The 18,819-nt window shown below is 40.1% G+C and overlaps 1 protein-coding gene across 4 annotated transcripts in view; it reads left to right on the top strand.

Annotated features, from left to right (window-relative positions):
• Positions 1–18,819, top strand: part of zgc:158464 (uncharacterized protein LOC791139 homolog) — a 192,117-nt gene that overhangs the window by 158,779 nt on the left and 14,519 nt on the right. For all 4 annotated transcript variants that reach the window (XM_017703961.2, XM_017703877.2, XM_037539956.1 and 1 more), the window contains 2 exons: positions 12,993–13,164; positions 13,855–13,974. In XM_017703961.2, coding sequence (XP_017559450.1) covers positions 12,993–13,164; positions 13,855–13,974 — 292 coding nt within the window. The remainder of the gene's footprint in view (positions 1–12,992; positions 13,165–13,854; positions 13,975–18,819) is intronic.

The raw sequence follows: 18,819 nt of genomic DNA on the forward strand, positions 1-18,819 counted from the left end.
GACTTTTTATGTATGCAGTTTAATAGATTTTGCAAATAAACTTAAATGTGCACTAAAATATGTTCTCTATATAGGATGTGTTAACTTGTTTCACTTACCATAAGTAACAATTTGATGTATTTGTTTACATGAGCAGCTCAATATCATTTGTAGTTATTATCCTGTACCTGGTTTGTTTAATCGGTCCTTTATTAAACTAAATCAGATGTGCTGCTGATGGAATTGAACAAATATGAGGTTGTTTAGGAGAAGTCCAGAACTGTACCTTTGTTCTTCTATCTAGAATTTCTTATGATTTACTGCATTTGTTTATCATTATTCTAATATTTTATTGACATTTTACTCCCAAAAACACACTCACTGTTGACATAGTTTTAAACAGTTTGATTTGGTGCCTAAAACCTTTGCACAGTACTGTATAGGCCTCTTTAGGTCTACAATTACAGACTGTAGTCCAACTGTTTCTCTGCATACTTTGTTAGCCCCCTTTTACTCTGTTCTTCAGTGGTCAGGACCCCCACAGGACCTCCACAGAGCAGGTATTATTTGGATGGTGGATCATTCTCAGCACTGCAGTGACACTGATGGTGGTGGCCTGTTGGTGTGTGTTGCACTAGTATGAGTGTTAAAATGGGCAGTGAGTGTAAATACAAGGTAAGCGTCCAGTGTGTGTATATATTATATACTACATCCCTAAAGTGGTAACTTTATAAGAATATTCTTAACTTTGATGTTCTTTACTGTAATCATTTTTTATTTGAAATAACATTTGGATCATTTTTATTGATGCATTCATCATGAAATGTTAACGCAATGTAAAAAGCAGCTAAGGAAGTTTTGATATGACGGTACAATGTATGAACACGATTCCATGTGTCACATTCCCGTTGAGACATCAGCATGGCTAACTGTTCAGCAGGGACCGATTCACTGTAAGATTTACTGAGGTCTTCCAGAGGTAAGAGCAGTTAAAGAAAGGAGCAGCGATGTTATAGTGAGAAAACAGAGAAAGAATAAGAAAAGCAAAACACAGATCTTTAACCTTCTGTTTGGTCTCATAATTGATTTGACATTTGAGCTGAATCCATTAAGACCCTGTGTTAGTGTGGGGCTCTGGCTGGGGGAGATACTGCAGATGGCCCGGTGATGGAGGCCTGACCTTGTGTTATCTCCACGCCTCCACTGTGCTGAAAGATGCCTCTGGTGGGAGGAGCTTTCACTTATCAATCATTCTTTCACTGACAGCTTGATCTGATAAAGAGATTCCATTCACTGTGTGTCACAGACTCGAGAATCTGAATAAACATTCTCTTCTATACCAACCAACTGGTCTCCATCTTTTTCTTTCTTTCTTTTTCATTCCTTTTTTTCTTTTTGTCTGTCTGCTTACCTGCCTTTCTTTCTTTTTCTTTCTTTCTTTCTTTCTTTCTTTCTTTCTTTCTTTCTTTCTTTCTTTCTTTCTTTCTTTCCTTATTCCTTTCTTTCCTTATTCCTTTCTGTCTCTTTTCTTTCTTTCTTTACCTATTATTAGTTCTTTCATTTTCTTTCTTTCTGTCTTTCTTTCTTTCTTGCTGTCTTGCTATCATTATTTCCGCCTTTCTTTCTCTGCTTTTTTTTGTTTTTCTGTCTCTTTTTCTAGCGTTAGTACTTCTTTTAATCAGTAGTTATTTTTTTCTTCTTTCTTTCTTTCTTTTTCTTTTTCTTTTGATCGTTAGTTATTTTTTCTTTCTCTTTCTCTGCATTTTTCCTCTCTTTATTCCTCCTACCACTTCCTTCCCTCTGCCCCTCCCTCCCTCACAGCCTCTGCATCTCTGCCAATCTTCCACTTCTTCCTCAATACTCGCTTCAATCTTCTCCCCTCTGTCTGTCTCTCACTGGAGAGAGCAGTGGAAAATAAGTCTGTCTGTTTCGAGATGAAATTCAACACAAGTTTAATTCCGCTGTCATTTCGGCTATTGTCACAGAGAAGACTGCCAATCACATGAGAGCTCTCCTCTCCATGCTATAATACACGGCGTGACTCAGACAGAAATAAAAGGAGACTCCGGAAGGCAAAAAAATGAAGACTCCAGACATGAATGTTGCCAGGAAGGGTTGAAATCGTGAGAGAGAGATTTCAGTGAGCATTGAACTGTCTCCCCTGTGTACTAAAGTGTTGTCAGAGATCGAGAGCCTCACTGATTCTTTCTCTCTTTTAAACCACTGCTTATAAAAGGGAGATAAAGGTGGTCATTCTGTTTTCATTACATTGTAGATTTATGAGGTCACGCACTGATCAGTTGTAATCCAAAAGAAAAATAAAAGCTTGTATTCCTCAAGTTGAGTGCTGAAAGCCCCTTCACAGGACAGGAAAATCTCACCCTGTGTCTTAAATCAAGTACTTCTTTAGTGTACTTTAGTGTGAGTAGTGCGTTCAGTCTGGGATATGAAACAGGATGCAGTGTAATACATGGATGATGTACTAGAACCGCTGAGAAATTAAGTGTGAAATGCTACAAACCATTTGCACTCAGTGGCTGCAGACTGCCAGACATATTGGAAGAGGAGGAGCCGCCATCGGAGGCAGCTGGAGTTTGAAATGAAAAACATTTCTGGGGCTGTTAAAATCAAAGTTTTACAAGAAGAGGAACTGGAACCACTGACTGTATATACGCTCATTGTCCATTTTATCAGCTCCACTTACTATATAGGTGCACTTTGTAGTCTGCAATTACAGACTGTACTCCATCTATTTCTCTGATACTTTGTTAGCCCCCTTGTACCTTGTTCTTTAGAGGTCAGGACCCCTATGGACCCTCACAGAGCAGGTACAATTTTGGTGGTGGATCATTCTCAGCACTGCAGTAACACTCATGTGGCGGTGGTGGTATGTTAGTGTGTGTTACACTGGCCTGAGTGGATCAGACACAGCAGTGCTGCTGAAGTTTTTAAACACTGTGTCCACTCACTGTCCACTCTATTAGACACTCCTACCTTGTCAGTCCACCTTGTAGATGTAAAGTCAGAGACAATCTGCTGCTGCACTGTTTGTGTTGGTCATCCTCTAATCCTTCATCAATAGTCACAGGATGCTATTGGCTGGATATTTTTGGTTAATGGTTTATTCTCAGTCCAGCAGTGACACTGAGATGTTTAAAACTCCAGCAGCACTGCTGTGTCTGATCCACTCATACCAGCACAACACGCACTAACACACCACCAACATAGCAGTGATACTGCAGTACTAAGAATGATCCACCACCCAAATAGCACCTGCTCTGTGAGAGTCCATGCACTCCTGACCAAAGAAGAACAGGGTAAAAGGGGGCTAACAAAGTATCAGAGAAACAGATGGACTACAGTCTGTAATTGTAGAACTACAGCATGCTCCCATATAGTAAGTGGAGCTGACAAAACAAGGATAATATTATAATGTTATGCCTGATCAGTGTATATAGCAGTGATGCCCAGCCTTATTAGCAAAGGGACAGTGTGGCTGCAGGTTTTTATTCCAAACAAGCAGGAGAACACCTGATTCCACTTGTTTAATCAGTTACTCAGTCTTTAAGCGACTGGTGTGCTTTTGCTTTGTTGAAAAGAAAAACTTTAGCAACGCTGGTCCTTTGTGGATAAGATCGGAAACCCCTGAAATATAGTCTAACATGCATCTAACGAAGTGGGGAGACTCTGACTATTGACCTAACCTACTACAGTCACGCAGAAGGTGGGTTGTGCTACACTCAAGAGTAAAGTGTTACAAAAGCAAACATGGTCCAGCAGCCATTAAAAGGTCAGGGTTAGTTTGTGTACCAAAGTGTGTGCACAAGAAGCTTGATCTCAGCTACGTGACTGCTTCAAAGCATGGGAGTGCATGCCGATTGGACATGCTGTCGTCAAGGTTATGGCTGTTCTCAGCCCCTGGTTGTGATGGGGCCAGTGGCTGAGGGTAATGCAAGGCTGGGAGGGAGTGTTGTTTGTTGACCACTTATGGAACGGTCTGGAGGCCACAACCTGCTCCATTGGAAGCAAATACTCTTAACTCTCTCTCTCTCTCTCTCTCTCTCTCTCTCTCTCTCTCTCTCTCTCTCTCTCTCTCAGAGCTGGATTCTTTGGGGAGGGGTGCTGTAATTGACCAGTTCTTGCTCATAGCCACTGTACCAGGTTGGAAAATTTTTACCAAATGCAGGAAAAAAATATTAGATTTGTCCTTGTCATTTTCAGCCTGCCTAGATACAATAACATAGTGTAGCTTGGTTGTGTAACATTTAAAAGTTGTAATACAGTGTTATGTAGCAACTCTAAGTTGCTAAAGTGCTTTACAATTTTTCCTTGGGCTGAAAGGGATTTCTGCTGTGTACCATAAAGCTTGTCCACCCTAGCAACAGTTGCTATGAAAGACTGCACTTGTGGGTGGAGCATAAGTACTTAATTTTAATGTCATATGATATTTTTACTTCAGTATGAACGTGTGCTGTGTGTAGTTTTGACAGTCTGACAGTAATTATTGTGGAGTGGTTTTAATCCAGTATGAATCTGCACAGTGTGTAGTTTTTACATTTTAAAAGTAATAATTATAGAGTGATTTTAATTCGGTCTGAGTCTGCAGCATGTGTAGTTCTTAAAGTCTGACTGTTGGTAATTGTGGAGTACTTTTAATCCAGTGTGAATCTGCAGAGCATGTAGTGTTTACACATTGACAGTAATAATTATGGAGTGATTTTAATTAAGTATGAATTTAGAGTGCATAGTTCTTATTGTTAATTGTTCAGTGTTTTTAATCCTGTATGAATCTGTAAATAAGCACCTATAGTTTTACAATGTGACAAACAGTTGTGGGGTGAATGGCTTTCTGTAATTGGCTTAGGCGGAGCTCCCTCAGTAACTGTAATTCTGTTCCACTCAACCTCATGCCAATGGAATAACTAAACATTGGTGTATGTTATTAAATGTGGCACCACGTAAAGTGGACATAAACATGTGGCCATGTGACCTTTCAGTCAGGGATATACTTTGTCCTGAAATAGTTGTCCAATCAGATCCCAGAAATTATATTGCAGGACTTCCTGTAATAAAACTAATCTAGCTCCAGCAGGGCTTTAGAATGAAGTATATCTGTTTTCGTTGTGTCTGGTCTGCCACTGTGATGAACTGTAATGTTTGCTGATGTATTTGCTCTGCGTGTATGTTCTGTTTGCTAAGTTATGCCTAATGTTTTTTTTTTCTTTCTCTCAAAACACCGAAATCTGTCTCATCACTGTCAAATCTGTCAAACCGGATCACATCAATTAACATCACATTTAATCTTATGCAAACTGTACAGTAGTGTTTTTGACTGTATATTTGAATCAATGTATGTTTTTAATGTACATCGTATTTAAATCTAGTGTTGTCAATGTACTATATTATCATCAGTGTTCCAGCCCACATTGCCTTAAGCAGTCTCTCTCTCTCTCTCTCTCTCTCTCTCTCTCTCTCTCTCTCTCTCTCTCTCTCTCTCTCTCTCTCTGTGTCTCTCTCTGTCTCTCTCTCTCTCCCCTCACACACACCTCTATTGTGGTTACTGTGGAGTGCTCATATTGTGATTTGACAGCTATGACAGGAGCTAGGAGCTGAAAACAGCTTTGCCAGACAGGTTTCCATGGCAACTGACCAATTGCTATAAACATACAATGTACACACTAAACACGTCAATCTACGTGTGCATCGATTGCGCCACTTCATATGTATACAAACACATCCAGACACATAGTGGTTAGAGCTAATTAGAGGCGTATATTGTTTCTACTTCTGAATAGGACAGATTTTGCATGTTTTTATGCAGTGTATGTTCACCTTATGTTGACAGGTGAATGGTGATTTACTTTTTTATCAGCAAATTAAAACAATGCAGTTGTCGATGAGGTATAGGCTGCCCTCTAGTGATAAGGTATGATATAACATTGTGACCTTACAGAGCTATGCTGTCCTGCAGTTGGTAGTCCTGTCAGTCTTTTCACATGCTTAATGTGCTTCACTTTGTCCCCTACAGCAGTGCAAGACCAGAGTCAATGTAATAGCTTTGTAGCAGGTCGGAGCACGGAGCTGTTTGCTCAGACAGTCAGAGTCTGGTGTCAGAGTGTGAGGGTGTGATGTCCTACAGTAAGCTGAGTGTGTTTCCCACTGCTCTCTGCGGTGCTAAACGTCGATTAAGTGCCGTAAAGATCCGGAGAGCCACGAGTTATACTGTCCATTCAGAGTAATTACAGTGATAGAGTTTTAAAAGAGAGAGTGCATGATGAGGGAGAAAAGAAAGTGCCCGGGTGCCTTGAATTACAAATATAGTCTGTCAAACACTGAAACGCCTCCAGACACATGTATTTTACATTTATATTTACTTGGGGGAAGAAATAGTATGATAACAACAAAGAAATCAGATTTTTGTGATACTTCATCCAACTTGTTTACATTGCACCAAAAGCAACCTGATCATTGTTTCTCAAAAAACTGCAGAAAATGAGACGTATATGATTAATGTTATGTCTGTGGTGAACAAACCAAACATTGGTGTTTTACAGCCTGTTTTTAAATCTGATACAAGATTTCAATCTCATATACTACTGTTGTATGCTGTAACTTTGCTAAATTTGGGGCAGTCATGGGTTGGTTGTTAGGGAACCAACCTTGTGACCGAAAGGTCGCCAAGTGGATCCCCTGAGCTGACGGGACATGACTGAAGTTATCATCAGAAAATTGTCATAATTAATGCTAAACACAATTAATTACATACAGTTCTTTGTTGTTTGAACCAAAGAGCCAATATTAATGTAGTTATATTTTGATGTATATTATAAAATAGAATTGAAACACACTTCTGCACATTTTAATGCACGGTTACTGTTTATTTTACTGAATTGGACATAATGAGGTAAAAATGAACATAAAATGTGACCTGTGCAAAAGTTATGGGACATTTCATTTATTATTATACTTTCTTGTGCACTACAATTTGCAGAAGAATGCTTAAGTGTATTCCTTGCAAAGGATGCAATAATTTATGATCAGCGTGTTTAAACTTCTGCATGTGACTGTATCTGGGAGATATGGACTTCTCTCATTATGTCCTGTAGAACAGGCCTGTCAAACTGGGGACCTAGTCCACTAGGCCAAAGTGCTGGAGATATTGGCGTTTACCCTCATCTAACACTCTGAATTCACTTAATGAAGGTCTAGCTAAATAGCTGATGAGCTTATTTGGGTGTGTTCAATAAGGCTGCGCTGTTTTGACCCGCAAGGACTGGAGCTTGACACATGCTCTAGACAGATTAGTTGTAATGCTACATTACTTGAGCATGGCTCAAGAAATATCTGTCTGATTGCTGTGAAAATTCACAGATGAATATTCCTATGAGAATGTGAGATGACCCAAGCACATTCTTCTACATTAAAAGGCTGTTACATTTTACCCCATGTTACTCAGTAGCCTGTGCTCTTCTACATCTAAACGTAGTCATTGTAATGGTCAGCTGAGCTCATACACATTTAAAACTCTCCTGTAATATCCTCACATGCATGCTCAGTGAATCATTCGTTCCACTTTCCCCTCATTCCCTCTTAAGCCTCAGTCTGTTTCTACATTGAGTATGAATAAAGACTAAGCTTTAGATGTTAGTCAGAGCTGACTGAAGCTGCCCTCTGCACACATTAAAGCAAAAAGGAACTGACATCCATTTTAAACAGTGACTACAGGCACTTCCTGTCACCCTCTGACCCTCCCTGGCCTCATTGACCACTGTGTGAATGGAAGGCAGTGTTGTGTCTCCCCGTGACGAGGTGTCCTATCAATTCTCTTTGCATATCTGTTTGAAGAGTCTAGTGTTGTTTCAGATGTAAAGGGACACCAAAATGTATACCGATCAGGCATAACATAACATTTACCTCCTTGTTTCTACATTCATTGTCCATTTTAACAGCTCCACTTACTGTATAGGTGCACTTTATAGTTCTACAATTACAGACTGTAGTCCATCTGTTTCTCTGATACTTTGTTAGCCACCCTTTTACCCTGTTTTTTAGAGGTCAGGACCCCTATGAACCCTCAATAAGCAGGTACTATTTGGGTGGATTATTCTCAGCGCTGCAGTAACGCTGATGTGGTGGTGGTTTTGTTTGTGTATGTGTTGCACTGGCCTGAGAGGATCAGAGAAAGCAGTGCTGCTGGAGATATTTGGACGGTTCCTGAGTTTTCACTCATCATAGTTTCTTCTTGTACCCTACCAAACAGCACTGAAGTATTCTTTTAGCAGGCAGAGTGTGTCTCTGTGTGTTTCCCATGTGTTATCAGTGGACAGGTATAAGACTGGTCAGTTCTCATGCTAGCTCTAGTAGATAAGAGTGGAGTGTTTACTGGATGTTCTGTCAGAGTGCATTCCCACGTTTCTCTCTCAGGTAGAGTAGCGGTCCTCAGGCCTAGGACCTGCAGGATCACGGACCTCCACACTGTACACATGCAAACGCTTGTATCGATGGGATGTTTTTAACCTTGACAGCAGCTGAGAGCATACTCAGTGATTAAACAGGGATGGTTTTTGGGGCATGTTTTCTGTTTCTACTTCTTCTTTTAGCTCCCACACTTTTCATTTGACCCCTGTTGACACTTATTTACACAGCATTGCTATTTTTTTGGTTTAACAGATGCTCTTGAAAGTGTTGCAGAGCAAGGACGAGTGATCAGGTTTAAAAAATAATATGTTTGCTATTCTAAGCCTTTTGGCGATATAGTGTGTTCAAAAGTGGTCTCTGATGGCAGTTTGTCTTGTTTTGTTATTACTTTCCAAACCAAAAGCCACAAAGTGGTAGCCACAAAGTAGTTGGCCACGTTAAATGACAGACAGGGGTCAGCAGATGCTGAGGCACATAGTGCGCAAAGGTTGCCAACTTTCTGCAGAGTCAATCTCTACAGACCTACAAACTTCGTGGCCTTCAGATTAGCTCAAGAACAGCATAGCTTCATGGAATGGGTTTCCATGGCCGAGCAATTGCATCCAAGCCTTACATCACCAAGTGCAATGGAAAACATTGAATGCAGCGGTGTAAAGCGCCGCCACTGGACTCTAGAGCAGTGGAGACATGTTCTCTGGAGTGGCGAATCACGCTTCTTCATCTGGCAATCCGATGGACGAGTCTGGGTTTGGCGGTTGCCAGGAGAGCAGTACTTGTCTGACTGCATTGTGCCAAGTGTAAAGTTTGGTGGAGGGGGGATTATGGTGTGGGGTTGTTTTTCAGGCCCAGTAGTTCCAGTGAAAATAACTCTTAATGCTTCAGCAGACCAAGAGTTTTTGGATAATTTCATGCTTCCAACTTTGTGGAAATAGTTTGGGGGTGGCCCCGTCCTGTTCCAACATGACTGCACACCAGTGTACATAGCAAGCAAAGACATGGATTAGCAAGTTTGGTGTGGAAGAACTTGACTGGTCCTGAACTCAACACAATAGAACACCTTTGGGATGAATTAGGGCAGAGACTGTGAGCCTGGCCTTCTTGTCCAACATCTGACCTCACAAATGTGCTTCTGGAAAAATGGTAAAAAATTCCCATAAACACACTCCTAACCCTTGTGGAAAGCCTTCCCAGAAGAGTTGAAGCTGTTATAGCTGCAAAGGATGGGCTGACATCATATTAATCCTGTGTGTGTGTGTGTGTGTGTTTTTCTCATATATCTTAAGAGGAAGCATAACTGAGATCAACCAGCCTTATTTTAAATATTTATAAATGTCAGATTTATTTTCTAATTTATTTTGCAATTTATTTCATGCATTCCTTTTTGTGCAAAGGAAAAGGCACATCATTGTTACTGATGCTATGGCCTAAAATTCCCCTCATAAGTAATGCATTAAGGTCATGGAAATGTTTACAATGCTGTCTTATTTTGTATCTCCAAAAAATAAGCACCAATACATCATAAATATTCCATGTATATCAGCCAGATCTACTAGATGAATGAGAGACTGAGAGAAAGAGACAGAGAGTAAAGGAAAATGGCCAGGCTGTCTGTTCTCCTCCTCACGGCTAACAGCCCACTCCGACTGTGGAGTGTGTGTGCCCCCTTGATGGAATGGCCCTGAGCGCTCTGTACTCAGCTGGAGCAGCCCTGGAGCAGGACGGTTGTTTGCTTTACGGCTTGATATGAAGCACAGCACCTCTGCTGCTGCCTTTTGTGTAACAAACTTAAACATGCAGCATCAGCGTGCTGTCCTGGGGCTTTCCAGACAAACAGACATTGTATAAAGATATGATGTTTGAAAACAGCAATAAAAAATAATTAAAAAAAGCTCAGAAAACTAATAATAAATATGTAGCAAAGTGGGTTTTGTTTCACTTTCTGGGGCTCATTCTAAGGTTATTTACGCTACAGGGCAGAAATATAGAAGCAAGCAGTGAATTGAGTCCTCTCAGGGTTTCTTCCTCTTGCTCTCAGGGAGTTTTTCCTTAACACAGTCACCCTTGGTCTGCTCACTGGGGCTTAGACCCAGATTTTCTGTAAAGCTGCTTTCTGACATCTGTTGTAAAACCGCTATAAAATGGACTATAATAGATTTTATTATTATATAAATTGTCATGTCTGTAAATATTCATCATATTCTGTCGTTCAAAACTCATTCATGGTGGTTTCATGTAATATTATGTGCTCTAGAGGAGGTGATTGGAACCAGACATCTGTTGTCTTTTATATTGCTCTGTTTGCTTAATACCGCTAAAGCTCCCTCACACAAAGTTATTTGCAATATTTACACTTGATGCGAAATTGTTTTATGGTAGTTTTGAGAAGATTATTGATTACAAGATATTTTTGAAGTCTATTCAAGGAGCAGGGGAACATGCAGGGCATTGCAAAGCAAAACACCCTGAAATACAACAGATTTCTTCAGATACGCCTATTTTCAATTTTTCCCTATTTTCATTCAATATTGCAGAATACATGTGTGTGAATGAGAGGGAGGCAGGTGGAAAGGTGAAGATGCAAGGAGTAGAGGTCGTAAAGGTGGATGACTTCAAATATCTTGGGTCAACCATCCAGAGCAATGGACAGTGTAGAAAAGAGGTGAAGAAGAGGGTGCAGGCAGGATGGAGTGGATGGAGACGGATGTCAGGGCTGATGTGTGACAGAAGGATAGCAGCAAGAGTGAAAGGGAAGGTTTACAAGACAGTAGTGCGTCCTGCTATGATGTATGGTTTGGAAACTGTGGCTCTGTCTAAAAGACAGGAGGCTGAGCTGGAGGTGGCGGAGATGAAGATGCTGAGATTTTCATTGGGAGTGACAAGGATGGACAAGATTAGAAATGAGCAGATCAGAGGGACAGTGAAGGTGGAGCAGTTTGGAGATAAAGCCAGAGAGGCCAGGTTGAGATGGTTTGGACATGTGTTGAGGAGGAATAGTGGATATATTGGGCAAAGAATGTTGGAGATGGAGCTGACAGGTAGAAGGAGAAGAGGTAGACCTCAGAGAAGGTTTATGGATGTAGTGAAGGTGGAAATGGAGATGGTTGGTGTAAAAGTAGAGGAGGCAGTGGATAGGGCAAGATGGAGGCAGATGATCCGCTGTGGCTACCCCTAAAGGGAGCAGCCGAAAGAAGAAGAAGAAGATTTCAGAATGTCTATATTTGTGTTGTAAACATTGCGACACCTAGTTCCCATCACCACCACTGTATAGAAATCTGAGTATGTAAGTGTATTTCTACTCTTTGATGGTAATGTGTCCCCCGAGTGTGTACCTCTCCAAGGATAACGAATCCTGTTCAAATTGTACTTACGTTGATTGCCGACAATTGTCATAACACAGCGTAATGTCTGTTTTAACCAAACTTTCCAAACTATTCCTTTGGTTTGCAATGTTGTACTCTAGCATATTATATGGAGAAAGTCTTCATGCTGTTTAGTGATAAGTCACTTACATTGAGCAGTTTTTAATTATTTATCAATATAGATTATTGTAACACACCTTTTTTTTTCTAAATCCCGCCTTTATTACTGGTATAGCAAATTTCATTTAGTATATGCTGCCATCGTGTAGAGGGAGGACAACAAATCGCAAAAATACAAGCAAACAAAAATTACAAGGGGCAATAAAGGAGGGAAAACAATGGTAGAAATTGGGAGAAAAAAAACTAACAAAAAAGTCATAATAATAAATAAAAGAAACATATTGTAATAAACCTGATTCAGATCCTCTGGCCTTCAGGTGCATCATTGTGAGAGAATCAGATGTTTGGATTAGATAAATAAAATAAACTCAGTTTATAGCTGCACATTTTTAGTCCCTCTTAGGCTGTTTTCATCTGGTCCATTTGCTAATTTTGTTTATTTATTTTCACATTGCAATAGCTTCAGGTACAAAATAGACATGATTAATTTATGTGAATCACAGCCAAAGCAATAAAATTAAACCTTGATATCTGCTTATTGAAGATTGGTTTGTCAGGTCACTGATGCTTGGCTTAGAAGTATGTTCTGCCACCTATATGCCAAAATCAAACACACTGCTTTGCTATTATTTTAGTGCTCGTCTTGCGTTAGCAGCAGCTCATGCTGCAAGAACAATAAGAGTGTCTATCAAGAGTCAGATGTTAAAACAGGCAGATTGTGTGGACAGTACAACACTGACTGCTAGAAGAAAAGCTAGTTGAATTCACTCTTTTGGTGCAAGACTATCATAAAAATATGTTCCCATCAGCATCAAACAGGTCCAGGGTTCACTTAGAAGTGCACAGAGTTGCGAGATCTTCGACAGACTATGGTTTGTTTGTTTTGTGCACATCCAAGTACGGGTGGAGCCTTCACACCAAGTCAAAATGAAATGAGATAAAGACATTATTTATTGGTATCTACCAAATAGCAGATGTAAAAGCATATTTAGTGTTGCCTCTAAACCTTTGACCTCCTCTATAAAGGACAAGGTAGCTGGTTTTATTTTTGTTGTTGTTTTTTGTTTTTTTTCTCTCTTTTTGATTTGTGTGTCTGTGTATGTGTCTCTGCTGCAGTCCAGTTTGAGGGTGTGGACAAGTGCAGGATGTCTCCCACTAAAGAGGGCAAATCACGGCCCCCTCAACGCCACTCCAGCGGCTGCCTGGTCAACACCAAGATGAGCTCAGTGGAGCACTGTGGGACGCTGGGAGAGCGCATTGACCCCACCATGCCCCTGGAGAGTCAGTTGTGAGTGTGTCCAAATAAACGCATTCTAGCAGCACTGTAGTTGAACTGTGAATGAGGGCTGAAAAATAATTACATTTATTCGGTTTACTTCTATCAACTAAGACATGTTTGGTGTTTGAAGTGTCGTAAGTCATGGAAGCTTATGTAGCTACACAAATCAATCATGCAAACTGCTTCAGAATGCATGGATTTGTTTAGACCTGATTATGTGGTTCTGAGACTGTTTGTGAGTGTTATTTATGAAAATGGACAAAAGTCCATCTCACAGCTAAAAAATAGTCATAGTATGTGAAGTCTGTACAGTTCTCTGTGCTTTTGTCCATTATTTTATAAGCCACTGCATGTCATACAGTATCAGCAACCACATAGACTTTACTTACCAACATGACATGGTATTAAGGCAAGTAGCTGATGATTTAAGCTTTAAGGATATAAAGATATTTTTTACTTCTTTACATTTTTGATTAAAGGATTATAAAAGCTTATAAAGCTTATACCTCAAACTTTTCTTGGCTGATCGATTACACTTGGATTATGGAGGTTATGGAGGGAAATGGGGTAAATTAGACTTTATTTTGCTGAATCATTTCAAACTTTGTGTTGATTGTGATTGGAATATTGTTTGGCCTTTTTTTCCCCTCTCATTAAAACGCCCCCTCACCCCCCACCACCTCTCTCTTTCTTTTTCAGCTGGTATCATGGAGCGATCAGTCGGACAGACGCCGAGTCATTGTTGAGGTTATGTAAAGAGGCCAGTTACCTCGTGAGAAACAGCGAGACCAGCAAGAACGACTTCTCCCTCTCGCTCAAGTAAGAGCACGTGTTCTCTAATAATACTACCATGCTCTGTTCTATACTACAGTTCTATTAATACACCTTTAGCAGCTGCCATCTCTCTCCTCATTTGATGAGGATAATTCTGTAGATTGGGATATAAACAAAGTCATGTAGAAGGGTTTGATATGAAATGGTCAATTGTAGAGAAACCTTTACTGATTTCTTTACAGTAGTGGTCATAGGAGCCAAGGATCATGATGTCTACAGCTCATTTCATTTACTATCCAAAACAACCAGTAAGCCTACATGTGTATTTTAAACCGTATATGTAATATTGAGGATAAAATAGTGTTTAATCTGGGAACAATTTGGGAACAATTTTGCCTTATGACACCTTACATGTGCCTGTCCGCATGCATGGCCCTACATGGGTTAAAAAGTTTAAAAAAAAAAAAAAAAAAAAACCTTTTCTCAAAACTGTCAAAAACAGTGTCACATGCATCAGGCAGCGTATTCATAACCATTCCACGTACGAACCTTTAGTGATGTAGCTTTCAGAGCCATTGATCTCATAAGACATCCAGCTCCTATCACTACTGCTCTGAACAATTCTCACTGTAGAATGGAACATTTCACATTAAAGCACTCTGGATGACTTTGTTTACATCTTGCATATTTAATTGCAGAAATGTTAGACAATCAGTGAACTTCACCTGTGAAACCATAAATGTGAACAGTATGCCTATAATATTTATGACAGTATATAACTATAAAAATAAAAATAACAATGTAGGTTAGATGTAAAGTATATATCTTGATTGTTTTGTGTAGAAATGCAGTAAGGTGAGGTATAGTTTGGCTCCTACTGCACTTATGCTGTATATCATGATATTTTTAAGCGTTACTCTGAAATGGCTGGTCAAATGGTGCACATAATACACTCACTTCACCTTCAGGTTATGACTTACCTCTCTGCTCTTCTGCTCACTCAGCATTTTCTCTGGTGGAAATATCCATCACCTCTTACCCACCTCCACTCCGCACACACCTCTTTTAATGAATTTCCTCTCTCTTCATCCATCTATACTTTCTTCCTTCGTTCCTTCAGATAACCTTCCCACTTGGTTTCATGCTGTGTTTTGCTGACGTGCTTCAGAAATGTAAATCAGGGTTCTCTCTCTCTCTCTCTCTCTCTCTCTCTCTCTCTCTCTCTCTCTCTCTCTCTCTCTCTCTCTCTTCCTCTCTTCCTCTCTTCCTCTCTCTTTCTCTTCCTCTCTTCTTCTCTCTCTTCAGTGTGAAAATGGTATTACACAGTTATAAAGCTTTGCCTCTGAACTCTAATATATATCTTAGGAGTATCAACACTGAGATGGGTAACACTTTTAGTATAACTGTCTCTACTTTTTGCTCATGCTGATGATGTTACAGCCATGTTTACAGGTCAGGAGGATGCTACACTACTTAGGAACAGTCTGCAGTGTTATGAGAGGGTGAAGGTTAAGAATTGGTATTTTGTTGATCAGTGCCTGAACACTGAGACGCTTCATCTTCCTGGAGAATTAATGAGGGGATTTTAGGGTTAATTATTTCAGCAGTAAATTGGCAGGGTGTGCTGGAAGAAGTGTCAGCCTGATTATCTATATCAGTAGTGGACAACCTTCCTGGGGCAGTCATGGGCTGGAGGTTAGGGAACCAGCCCTGTGATCGGAAGGTTGCAGGTTCGATCCCCTTGGCTGACAGTCCGTGACTGAAGTGCCCTTGAGCAAGGCACCTAACCCCCAATTGCTCCCCGGGCACCGTGGATAGGGCTGCCCACTGCTCCGGGCAAGTGTGTTCTCTGCCCCCTAGTCTGTGCGTTCACTAGTGTGCATGTATGTGGGTGTTTCACTGCACGGATGGGTTAAATGTAGAGGACTAATTTCACAGTGACAAATGGTTGTAAATTCTTCTAATTCTAATTCCTTTTTAAGGTCTTACTGCACATTTTAGATATAACCTTTTATCTACCACATTTCATCTCTCTCTCTCTCTCTCTCTCTATATATATATATATATATATATATATATATATATATATATATATATATATATATATATATATATATATATATATATATAAACACATTGTAAGCATCAGTCTAAGCTGATTTTATATAATGTGGCTCATGTCCTGTGTTTGAAGCAAATCTACATGTCAGGTGTAAATATTTAACCACAGAAACACAAGAAATATTTGTGGGTTAGATTTAAGCGAATATATGTAAATATATGAAACCCCTCGTATAGAATCTTCACTCAGTCCAGATCAAGACACCTTTTTTGGCAGATATTAAAAACTCTTGAATCAATCAAGCATATTGCCAAAGCACACAACATTGAAGTTTTAAAGTGGCAGCTATTGTAGAGACAAGAGAACTAACACAGTCATAAAATTAGCATAAAAATGCCATATTTGAGTTTAATTATATTAAATATAACATATTATATTTATTGAACGTTCCTGTAGAGGATGTTAGCTAATTTTCACGTAGCTACCAGACCACGGATGTTTAATTAATGCATATATTTGACGGTATATATACAGTATTTATGTCTTAGATTAAGATTAAGTGACTCTTATTAGTCCCACAACGGGGAAATTTCACCTCCGCATTTAACCCATCCGTGAAGTGAAACACCACATACACACTAGTGAGCACATATACACTAGGGGGCAGTCAGCACATTTGCCCGGAGCGGTGGGCAGCCCAAGGACACCTCAGTCATGTGCTGTCGGCTCTGGGGATCGAACTGGCGACCTTCCGGTCACGAGGCTGGTTCCCTAACCTCCAGCCCATGACTGCCCCCTTAGGCTTACTTTGCGGTAAGAGTTCCTATATGCTCCTTTCCAAGGAGACTTTGGTTTTTTGGGTTCGCTTTGTCTCTGTCTCATCTGTCATAAATTCACCATACATACTCACACTCTCTCTCTCTCTCTCTCTCTCTCTCTCTCTCTCTCTCTCTCTCTCTCTCTCTCTCTCTCTCTCTCTCTGGTGCACTCTTTATAGTGTTGCTATATTATCTGTCTCTGCATTATCCTTCTCTTTTCCTCTCTCTCTCTCTCTCTCTCTCTCTCTCTCGCACCCCTGTGGCTGCGGCAAGAAATTTATGTTTCTGCAGGCGACAGCCCCCTAGTTAGTTTCGGCTGCTCTGACATTTAGTAAAGACTACATGACCGTGAACCAAGCCAGTCACCTCTCGCAAGTGGAGAGATGGAGGGAGTGGTGGGAGGGGTGTTGAATGACACACTCCTGCAGCGTCAAAGCCTACCTGAATAAAGTAAATGCAGTTACTGAGTTACACGTTGTATTTTAAGTAATCTCTGTCAGTTAACATTGAAATAGATTAGCTATATTTTGTAATATTAGTAGGAAATGAAAATTCCTGCAGGATACTGATTACATTCACACTCAGTGTACATTTGTAGTTTGTAGTGTTTGTGCTGTGTCACATTAAGGAGGCTGTGATTCTGTCTTGAGCTCGACTCTGCCTTACTACTCACTTAACATTGCAGTCCAATTTAAAACCCATTCCTTATTTATTCTGTGTTCACAAATAACACAAAGTCCTGCAGTGAAAGAAAAACTGAAAAAACACAGACAGTAAATAAATATTTCTCTCTGTTATATATTTGTCAATTTGTTTAATTTCTGCTAATTCTGGTATTATGTTAGGACAAAGCTGACATCAGATGACAAACATATTTTGTCCATACTACATTAAATACAGACATTCAAAGCATATGATGTTTTGTGTTGTGTTATGTTACTTTAAAATGCTGATTGATTTAGTGATTTTGGTTCTATATTAGAAAATATTTTGTGACCAAAATTACTAACTGAAAAATTCTGTTTGCATAAGTATTCAACTCCTATGCTGTGACGGCTCCTAGTTCACACACTTGAAAGATACTGTCCATACGAGGACAAACTTGTCTTACAAATTGGCCTCTACCTAGAAACCTTTCCAGAAGGACACTAATCAGGACACAGAGCGACACAGGATTGATTTAACAATAATGAGAATGTTTTACTGTGGCCAAGTCTAATCCAAGCAAAAATATGTGGCATTATTTGGAAATTACAGTCCACAAGCATCATCCAGGAAGTCTGAACAACCTGGAGCAATGTGTATGTCTGTGTATGTATAAATATGTCCAAAAAATATTTGGACACAGTCATACTCACGTAATGTTAGATATCCTATTCGAAAAAAAACATGAAACCATGAGCAATAATATGGAGTTGCCCCCCTTCGTCTGGACAGCCCACTTTTCTAGGAAGGCTATCTGCAAGTTTTTTGCCTCTGTGGGATGTTTTTGCTCATTCTGTCAAAAGAGCATTTGTGAGGTCAGGCACTGATGTTGGATGGGAAAGCCTGGCCAATCAAGATTCCAATTCATCCCACAGGTGTTCAGGAGGTTGAGGTCAGGGCTCTGTGCAGGCCACTGGAGTTCCTCTGCAAACTAATCAAACCACGTCTTTATGGACCTCTCTTTGTGCACAGGGGCTCAGTCATGCTTAAACAGAGAAAGATCTTCCCCGGTTCCCCAACTGTTGCCACAAAGTTTGAAGCATATAATTATCTGCAATGGCTTTGTATGCGGTAACACTAACAATACCCCTTACTGGAACTGAAGAGCCCAAACCCTGAAAAACGGCCTCATTATCCCTCCACCGCCAACTTTACTGTTGACACTGTGCATTCCGATAGGTAGCTTCTCCTGTCATCCACCAAACCCAGATTAGTCTGTTAGACTTCCAGATATTGAAGGGTGAGTCATCACTTCAGAGAACATGTTTCCACTGTCCAGTGTCCAGTGGTGGTGCTTTACTCCAC

This window comes from Pygocentrus nattereri, chromosome 7, assembly GCF_015220715.1.
Source record: "Pygocentrus nattereri isolate fPygNat1 chromosome 7, fPygNat1.pri, whole genome shotgun sequence".
In the NCBI taxonomy this organism is placed as follows: domain Eukaryota; kingdom Metazoa; phylum Chordata; class Actinopteri; order Characiformes; family Serrasalmidae; genus Pygocentrus; species Pygocentrus nattereri.